The following is a 10,451-nucleotide window of genomic DNA, read 5'->3' on the forward strand; positions in this document are numbered from 1 at the left end:
TTACGATGTCACAGATGGAAACTAACCTGGTTTGACCCAATTCTTGACAAATACCTCTTATCCGCAACTTCAGTTCTTGTTTTCTGAATGTTTACAAACTATTGGTGTGATTATTGCCTCTAAAACATTCTCAGAGATTGACAATACACTGGTTTCTGTGTCATTTTTCAGTTTCTTGTCCTCTTTTTAAAGATGGTCACTGCATTTACTCTTTTCCATGGCTGGTATAATTCACATCTTCTCTGAGTGCTTAGGTATTTGATGATGGTTTCTTCAGTTTATTTGTTAAATGTCTTAAATTTTGGTTGGTAGATAAAATAGGTGCTGAGCCCTGCATCATTTTCTGGGCATCAACTTGATTAACTTTCCCCCACTGCTGAACAGAGAACAAACTCTTCACTTGGTTTGTCTTTCTTACTCCCCATGTGTATAAAGAACATTTTCTTGCTATTCTTCATCTTTCCTACTATTTGCATCTGGTTTTGCATCTTGGCCTTTCTGAGGCTGTGCCTGTATTCTCTTGCCACTCTGTTATTCAAGTGATAGTAACCAGACACAGGTTCTTCTGTCTCTGTACTTTCTTCTTCTGTTTGACTTCAACAAAGGGCTTAAGGCCATGTTAGCAAGCAATGATTTAGCACTTCACATTAAACTGGGATTAACCACCCTGTTTGTCTTGTGTGTCCATGTCTATAATAATGGAGTTCTAAAATTAGAACCTTCGCCCATGTCTTCCTTTTATGTTAGTGATTTTAACTAAGTATGTACATTTTCTGTCTCCACTGCAAAGATGTGACTTTCAATACCTGTAACGTTTAGGCATCAATAAGAGATTTTCTGAGGGAGCTACCACATGTCTATCTTCAGTAATCATCTTCCCAACAAATGTCTGGATGTTTCGGATTATTTTGAAGGAAACTCTTAATTTGTTAGCAAATGATACTAAAAAAGAATATGGTTTCGCTGTGGAAAAAGAAAATGAAGTGTAAGTATTTCCAACATTGCTCTGGGATTCACTGTGACAGACAGCAAATGGACTCCCATGAATCTCTTGGAATTTTCTCATCGTTCAAAGTAAATTTAGTAGTGGTATCTCTTAGTCATAGTGATAGGCAATAGTGAATGTAATAGCACAGCAAGTCATGCAAGTGCTTTCATACTTCTCTTTCCTTCAGCTTTGCTGGAGGTGATAGAACAACAGAGATTTCTGGAACATTTCCATGCAGGCTGGCTCCTGTTCCCTGTGAACAGAGAACCGCATCTTGGACCACACAGTTCTGTTAGCAAGAGCAGTTGGGAATTTTTTCACACTTCTTAAAGACCATGGGTTTTGACACAAAATCTGGCCTGACTCAGCAAGTGCAATGTCTGATTCTTGTCCAGTGGCTCCAAGCAATTAAAAAAAAAGGAGATTATTTTAAGCTTAGTAGTGAGCTGTGACACAGAACTAACACCTTCCACCCCTTAGATGGTGGACAGAGAGTGCTCTGCTGCAGATCCCCCCCAGTGTCACAAGCAGGAGCAGGTTCATTGGTGGTGTACTGTCTGGATGGCAGTCGTCCAATTCAGCAAGGACTCCTGTGGTGCTATCACAGTGTTAAATCTGCATCGTGGGTGGTTGAGCAGTGAGTAACCAAGACAAAAGACAGTCCCTCTTCTTATGCAGAAGCTTTACTGGAAACATACCACTATGCAAAACTTTGCTGTGATATATAGACCCTAATCACAAGATATCACCAAATCATGTGTAGGCATCCTTGGAGCCTTGGCATCCTGGGAATGACATATTTCAGGATGTTCAGCCTCTCTTTATACTGAATTTTCCCAAGCTGTCTGCTCTGATCCCCTTTTATACTTTCTGCAGTTGTTCAAGATGGGTAACACCTCTGCTTACTTCTGTGGTTGCTCTTCCTCCCTGAGATATCAAATTCCTTTCCCTATGTTGTGGGTTGTACTGCTTGTTCTGCCTGCCCACTAAAAAGACCAAGCAACTATGAAAAGATTTTACAGAATAGTTTCAATTATAGAAAATAGTATATTGATACCTTGAAAAAGTATTAGAACGAACAGTGCTTTTCACCTTATCAAAGTTAATTGAATCTGTAGGTAATTCCTTGCTGTCCTCTTCTTGAAGCTCATATATGAAAAGTGTGATACAGCCATGGAACCATAATGAGAGTATGCACAAGAAACACATATGCTGGGATGAGTGGAGTATAAAGTTTGCATTTTGTGCCAGAATTTCCATTTGGTGTTATTTAAAACTGCACATCAGGTCTATTCTATGTGGCCAGCCCTAGATGAGTGTATAGTCAAGCTGTAGAATGTTGTTCCATTATAGCCTGGTTCTTACTGAGCTGTTCCTTTAACAGGCATCTGAGGCCTGTGAAGAGGCAAACAGTGTTAAACTGGGACAGCTCATGCAACCTCTTCAGGCAGCCAGCTGCAGAGCTTGGGTTACAAGTCTCGGCTTCTCATACAGTCAGTGGAACCATTTTGGTGCATGTGTGCCCTGACTCAGCTTATGAAGGCCTTGTTGACTGAGACCTTCATCTGGACCTTCCATGCAAGAGAAGTTGAGTTTCATTTGCACTTTGGGCTACAGGTTTGCTCAGTGTGCCATTCTTGAAGGAATTGCTACCACAGCTCTGGGCTGTCCCTCCGTAAAGTTACTTCTTGCATGCACCAGTCAATTCTACTTTGCCAGAAAGTGGTCAAGAGCTTGGAGTCCTTTGAGATGACTTTTAAATGAACTTGGTCCAAAAAACATAAAAATTGAAATGAGGGATGTGAGGGAGAATTCTAATAAAGCCACAGGAGCAAATCCGATAGAAGCAGAGTACATTGCTGATGACAATCTGTAGGGCTGGAAAAAGCCAGGGGTAAATTGTCCTGGCCCAGGAAGGCTGATACCTCCACAGCTGTCAGGTTAGTTATCATGTAAAGACTAAGAAGACTGGAGCCTGCTCCATGGTGAGGTGCAGTGTCTCCCCGTGAGAGAAGGGCAAAGCCATGAATTCAACAGGTATGTTGCATGATGTGTCTTTAACCATACTCTGGGGCAAACAGGTACAAAGAGCATCTCTCTCTCTTTTCCGAAAGGTATCATTTCCACCTTCTGAATGCCTGATTTCACCAGGTACTTACAGAGACCCACAAGATCCTCTATCCAGGCGTGCTTGTGCTTGTGCTCGAGCTTTGTCAGGACACAGCCTTTTGGCAAAATCCCAGATAAGGAGTTGAGCCTTAAACTTCTGTGGTGCGTAGGTTTTGGCTGGGCTTTTATCATAGTGACCTGGTGTGAGGCTGTGCAGGATCCATGTTCCTGGTTGGTTCTTGTGCCAATATCACCGTTGTCAACAAGGCTTCATTTTTAGTGTAGTGAAACCAAGCCCGGAATGGAGTCTTCCCCAGAGTGCAGGGCACCATCAACGGGCCCTGTATCTTTATTTATCCAAGCAAACTTCTGAGTTTTCATCTCATTTGAAACCTGCCAGAACTAAATCTCACTTTAATTGAGGTACAGCAAAAGCAAGGGTTGGGAGCTGCATATTTGAGAACAGTCCCTTTGGGAATAAAAGCAAGAAACGTCAACATTGCCTAAGACCCTCTTCTGTGGGTGGCATCAGCCAGTGTTTGCCAAGGAGAGGACATGTCCTTCAAGGAGCAGAGGCAGAGGAGGAGTACAGCAGTGACTATCCACCACATTGCGGTCCCTTTAAATTTCTTCTCCACTTGGCAGCTCCAATTTTTCAGTGTTGCTATAGCAAATCTCCATGGCAATGACACTAATCAGGGAAGGGGGGATGCAGGGGGACGCATGCTCAGAGTGGCTGCTGGAGCCTCGCCTGCTCGCTACAGCTGCTCCAAGGGTCTGGCAGACAGGCAAAGATCAGGTACTGGGCAAACTGGTCCTCAGGGTGCCTCGCAAGGCCGTGGCGTGCCTCTGCATGACACGGTGGTGTGCATGTGGGTTTGAGTGTGCATGTGGGTCTGTGCTTATCACGGCTCATCCAACTTCTTTGTGGGGGGCGTGCTGGGAGCAAATTGCTGATTTCCAGGATTTGTTCTCGTTGCAGGCAGGGAGGATACCTTGAACTCTTGGCGAGAGCGATGGCGTCGCCGTCCGTCTGGAGGGCGATGCGGGTGGCGATCCCCTTCATCTGGGTGGTGGGCCTGCTAAGCGTGAGGCTGGCGGGGGCTGGCCAGGACTCTGGGAGTGTCATTCCTGCAGAAAGTACGTACCTGCTGTGGAGCCATCCCTCCCTCTGAGCCATCCCTCCCTCTGCACCCCGTCCCGCTTGCTTCCCTCAGCCCCCAGCAGCCACACAGACCTTACGCTCCAGGGGAGCGCTGCATTGCCTGGCTAGCGAGGGAGTGGTGATGGATTTCTGACACGTCAGCAAAGCACAGGAAAACAAGGCTTATAAAAACAGCAAGCAAAGGATTAGTAGATATTTAGGAAAAAATATGAACTGCATACTATAATTTTAATAGGAGTTTGTTTCAAAGCTCTTTAGTTGTAGGTTTTCTAGAGGTCCTTTGCAAGAGTTTCATTTCCAGATTTGTCACAGCACACGTGGCATCCTTGCTAGTCTGGATATTGTTAGAAGAAGATTTGTGTTTATTTCTGTTAGGACATTACAGTTTGCTTATTTCAGTATTTGGTTGGGAAAATAGGTCAAGTTCAACTTTCTTTTAACTACTACAAATTGACACAGGGGTAATGGACCCAAACCGTGTACTTGTAAAGCATATATAGATTTCTGAAATCCTGCTAGTATTCTGCAAACCTAAAATTAAGTAAATGTGACAGACTGGCTTGAGCACTCCACAGAGCTGGAAGCTTGTGAATTTGGCCCACAGCTCTGTATCAGCTTCCTCTGGCATTTTGAGCATGTCTCTAGCTGAACTTTCTCAGCTCCAAAATGAGGCAATAGCTGAAGTATATTAGGGGCTGGAGTCAATGTTCTCAGGGTGGTGTAGTGACAGCACATGAGAATTAGCCACACATTAGAAACTTAAAATATCCTCTGGGAGAAACATAAAAAAAAAAAAAAAAAAAAAAAAAAAAAAGAGGAAGGTAATTGCACACAAACTGATCTGTGGTTCTTAGCTGTATTTACTTTGTATCACAGATATGTTTTTACATGACTACCAAAATATTTAATACAAGACTGATTTAGTCGCTGCCTTTTATTCTCCTATAATTCCATCACTAGTTTTCAAATACATGTGTGTATTTGTCTCAACAAGACTCACATGCTGAATTCTCTTCTTTTTCCATACTTCTTTTTTCAGTAGTGTTAAGTTTTGGCCTGTTCTAAGACAGACTTCATCTCTGCTTTCTGTGTCTCTTTTCTAGGCATTAATTAATTTTAATACACTTTGTGAGAAGTAGTCCTTTTTGTCTCCACAAGGAGAAAATCATGCTTGAAAAGTAAATTATATGTGCTGTCTGTGTGTCCATGTTAGCATGGTCAACACATTTTTTGGAAAAAGTACATAGGGCTTCCTTGTTCTGCTTGTGTAATGGATACTCCCATTTTGTCTGTTGAACAAAACTCTTGGCCAAGGTCACTGACCCTGGTTTCAAGGAGTTATCTTTTTCGTATCTTCTGGCCAGGATACTGAGTTGTCTGAAGAGCCCTTCAGAAAGATTCCTTACCTTGTCTCACTGCTCCTGCCTGTGAGTGAGGATTGAAGGGCAGGTCGAAGTGTTGCTATGGCCAATGTTTTTGCAGAGACATGCTGCTCTTTTCTGAGTGGTGGAGGCTGGTAGCATTGCTATGAATGCATAATGGTAATTATATCTGAGGTCAGGCCAGGAGGAAGGCTCACAGCTCATAAATTGTAAATTGTTTTGTGCTGCTGCAGGGACAGAGTTTTAAAGCAACAAGGAACGTGGAATGCTCCTAATCGTTGAGAGAGTGCTGCACAGCTGCTAAGTGCTCCAGGTATTTTCCTTTGTCCATCAGGGCTCTTCCTGATAATTAACCTGCCTCCTCCATTAGGACACTGTGGATGCTAAAAGTTTGCATGGTATTGCAGAGCTGTAAATACAGCTGGGTAAATACAAGGAAAAAAAATCTTAGAAAGGACTGTGAGATACAGCAGCAGTTCTTCTGGTTCAGGAGCTGCCTCAGCATATTCCTGAGGCCTGGGAGGGTTTTTAGGGACCCATCCCTCCATACTTGCCCTGTTCTTGTGCTCTTTCATGGGCATCCATTGTTGGCCATGAAGGTCACATCTATAACCGGTGTCCATAGATGTTCCCTGGCATGTGGACATGACTGGACTAGTGACCCACTAGAATGGTCTCTGGCACACTTTTTTTCCATGACAGGAGGCCATTTGCCTATCTGGAAGACAGAGTTTACTGTTCTAGAGATGAGCTGTCCCATGCCGGCTGCTCTCAAAGCATGGAAGGTTCCTAGAGACATCTAATGCACTACAAGAGATGTAGCTCATGGGAGACAGAACACTGGGCTGGGCAGACCTTTGATGTGGTTTACTACAGATGTTCCTGGATCTTTTCCTGCTTGACGTCAGCTCCACTGGCTATTTCTCATCAAGAAGCTGATTCTCCTGAGCGATGACCCATTTTGGGAGCAGTGCTGCTGGAGCACATACACACACATCTCCTCTTGCTGGCACTTAATTCCATACTGTCAACAGAGGTAAACCAGTAACTGTAGGATTCTGAATGACCTAGGGAGAAAAAGGGGGCTCTAGTACATGTTATGGACAGGGCTATATGATGTACATGGACCATACTACGTGTCCTTCTGCAGGGCAGACCAGTGTGGTGCTCGATACTTTTCTCTGTTCCCAGGTGTGTGACAGGGGACTGGGAACATGCCTTTAGTATGAACAATCCCCACGGACCACACAGCACTACAGCCCCTCTCTCCCACTTGGTGGGAGAAATGTGTCTCTCCTGCAGCACCACGAGCAGGAGAGGGGCAGCAAGTGTGGGAGGTGCAGGAGTCACAGGAGAGATGATAAGAGTGAGTCAGAGTTGTTGTTAGTATTGCAGGGAGACCCTGCCCTGTGTGTGGCACCAATACCTGGCTGGGGGTACCATCACTTGCTCTGCACTTGGCATACTTTCTGCCAGCCAGAGAGCCAAGCCCAGCTTTTTATGAATAATGCTAATTAACAGCAATTAATCATGTCCTTGTACTTTATAAGCAGCACTTAGCATATGCAAAAGATTGTTCAAGTATGAAGTGGTGTTACTCATGTTTGCGGATTATTTTCTTTAAAGTTCAGTGCAATCCACATAAATACTTTCCCCAACCTTCCGTTGCATTAATAGCCCAGATCCCCCACTGTGAAAGCTGAAATGTGGAATCTGAAGAACAGAAGCTGGCCGGTCTGTTTTCATTAGCCAAGGTGCATGAAATACAAAGAGTAAACACCATGTGCATGTGAGGGAAAGTAAATTAGACATCCACAGTGCTTTCGGTTCCAGTTTTTCACCAAGAAGTAGCCAAGTGGCATATTTTAAGCTCTCCTCCCCCAGTTCTCCTCAAACACACAAAGACATGTACAGTCTTCATGCTGACAGGACCCATTTAAAGAATTATAGCTGACTCTTGATAATTCTCATTATGTTAATCCACAAACCTGTTAAGTCTCCCTATGAATGATAGTCTATTCCCAGCTGTCAGCGAGGAATTAATAACACTCTGCTGTACTTTCTATGATGTGACTTAAGATTTGATTTCACAATGCCTTTAAGCTGATGTAAGCTTATTCTGCTTCTACTCCTCTCCTCCCCATAACCTGGCCTCTTGTCCTTGCCCTGTTTCATGTTCTGGCCCCAGAACATGGGCATTCAGGATCAGGTCTGGAGAAAAATAAATATCAATGATCCTGCTGACCAAGCAACTGCACGGTCACTCTGGCTGAGTGAGGGAAGGTGTGGGAACACATGGCTGAGGACAGAAAGCAGAGTTGGATGCCTCCTATTGGCAACAGCATTTATTCAGATTTTTTTAAAACCTTTGTGAAACAGAGACTTGGACATCATCTCATTGGGAAAATGTCTACAGGTATCCTACTGAAAATATTTTGAGCATGAAGAGAGATTATGTCCAGCTAGACAGGCCAGCTTACCAGCTGAGTCTGGAAAGGAGACACCAAGGCAGGGAGTGATGGAGACCGTGAATATTTAATAACTGTCTCTTCCACTGCAAAATTAGAGGCAGGAAGTGAAAGCAGCAAATGTTAACTGCAGAGCTGACAGGAATGCTGTTTTGTTGACTCATGGAATAGCTGAGTTGTGGAACTCATTGCTACAGGATGCTGTAGATGTCAAAAGTTTACATGGATTCAGGAAGCGATGGGGAAAATTACTGTGAGAAAAATTCATGGAGGGCTTATCAGCTGTAGAAACACCAGCCAGACTTAGGATATCCTCCAACCTCTTGCTGGCCTAGAATAACATTGCTAGGGGTTTAGTCTTACGTTTTCCTTAAGTGTCTGCTATTGGCTACTGTGAGAGTATGGCGAGTGTTACAGTTTAAGAGCCCTGTTAGAGTCAGGGCTTGGGCAGCTCTGCTGGTAACAGTCCCGACTGGAGCTATAGGCTTTCCAGGTAGTGGGTACTGCCCCTGTTTTACTGGGGAACTGCACTCAGGTTGCTCTGTGCTGGTGCAAGATGCTTGATGGAGACATCAGCACTGCCCTAGTTCAGGCCCCAGACTGCTGATCAGATGTGTGCCCTGCAGGGTTGTGTGGGTGGAGAGTTTATAGCCAGCCACCTCACCAGGTACAGCTGTCCTCTCATCTGCCAGTGATGCTGCTTCAGTGAGTCCTCTCTGTGCTGCTGTAAGTCAAAATGACATGTCCCATCCTGAGATATAGCTGGGTGGAGGAATCACAGGAGCTCTCCCACTGCCAGCATTGCAGGGCTGCCAGCTCTCAGCAGGCAGGGGTGCTAACCTGGCCCAGGGACAGCTCTGCCTCCACCAAGGAGGGCAGCCCAGGAAACTGTCTTAGAGGGTGGATTTCCCATTATGGGATGAAACTGGCTGTGTCTGTACTGTGGCTTTGGAGAGCAGTGCTGTGTTAGGAGCTTTGCAAGTGCTGGTCCAGGGCACACAGAGCTGCACACACAGGTGTCCTCAGTGCCAACACCATTTTCCTGCAGAAGCTACTCTAATGCCAGGGCAGCTGCTTTCACAGGGGTGGCAGAAGTAAAATAACTGCTTGGCATGGCTGTACCAGTCCACTGGTATGTCCCTGTCCACATAGGAGCCCTTGGCTGCCGTAAATACCAGCCAATGATCCCACATAGCCATGGCCTTCATGAGGGCCTGGGAAGACTTCCTGGGTGGCAGGCAGTGATTGACTATGGAATTTCTGGCTCTCCTCAGAGATTCTTTCTCCACACTGCTGGAGCAGGAGATATTAATTTATGACACAGAGTTTGGTTTTTTCTCTTTTAAGTTCTGATTTTGAGAACAGTTCAGTGGCAAGCACTTCAAGTATGCAGCACTTCCCTAAGGTGAAAGCAGGGCAGGGTGCTTTCTGAGAAGACCACAGTAAGGGCAGGGAGCAGGCCATGGCACCAAGTGAGTGATGGATTTGCTGATAGCAGGCTGAGGATGCAGGTTCTTGAGGTCCTTGCCCCGTGATCTGAAGTGAAAGCAATTAAATTACTGAAATACTAAAACAGAAGAGGGTTGAGTGTCTTAAAAATGTGCTCAAGACCATTCTGTCGCTACTCCACTCAGGCCTGGAGAGAGTCTTCACCAGTGATGCTGTTCTTACAGAGGTGGGGACTTTGCATCTCCCCCATCCCTGGAATTAAATCCCTGGCTTGATCCCTGAGATGTCAGCTGCATGGAAGGGAGGTGCAGGAGGGTGGGTGGGAGTGGAACACCTCCTGAACAGGTTAAAGGCTTGCTGGGGACCAGGAGCACTCTGACTGCTCCCTTCCATCAGGCCCCACCCAGAAGCTGGTGTTGGCAGCAGGGTGCCAGGTGCAGGGTGCTGCCATGCCACAGGGCATGTCCCTGGCTTCGGGCAGCTCCCCAGCTACCTCAGCAGCAGCTTTGCCCCCTCTTTGCTGTTTCAGGGCTGTGCAAGGAGCTGCGGGCAGACAAGGACTTCAGCACCCCCCCAACACTGGGCTCTGAACATCCTCTCTCCCTGCTCCCTCACATCTCCTCCAGTATCTGCGAGTTCTTCTGCTGAAAACCGACACTTGATTAAGTCTGCGACTGAACCAAAGGGCCTGAGATCAGTACTGGGTGACTCCTGGCAGGGCAGAAATGCCCAGGTCCAGAAGTGAAGCCATTTTAGTTGTTGACAAGTCTCCTCCTCCTCCTCCTCCTCCTCCTCCTTTTCTTCCTCCTCCTACTCCTCTTCTCTGCCTTTTCCCTACCCTGCCCCTCTGTGCACACGTACTGGCACCAGCTGCAGAGCCCGTGGGATGC

At 45.7% G+C, this 10,451-nt stretch overlaps 1 protein-coding gene across 1 annotated transcript in view; it reads left to right on the forward strand.

Annotated features, from left to right (window-relative positions):
• Nucleotides 1-4,047: 4,047 nt before the first annotated feature.
• The window catches only part of LOC103773855 (neuropeptide-like protein C4orf48 homolog), a 10,914-nt gene continuing 4,510 nt past the window's right edge, over nucleotides 4,048-10,451 (forward strand). The window contains exon 1 of the mRNA XM_008941234.1: nucleotides 4,048-4,237. Coding sequence (XP_008939482.1) covers nucleotides 4,114-4,237 — 124 coding nt within the window. The 5' untranslated portion in view covers nucleotides 4,048-4,113. The remainder of the gene's footprint in view (nucleotides 4,238-10,451) is intronic.

Source organism: Merops nubicus, unplaced genomic scaffold (genome assembly GCF_000691845.1).
Source record: "Merops nubicus isolate BGI_N331 unplaced genomic scaffold, ASM69184v1 scaffold6915, whole genome shotgun sequence".
Classification (NCBI taxonomy): Eukaryota; Metazoa; Chordata; class Aves; order Coraciiformes; family Meropidae; genus Merops; species Merops nubicus.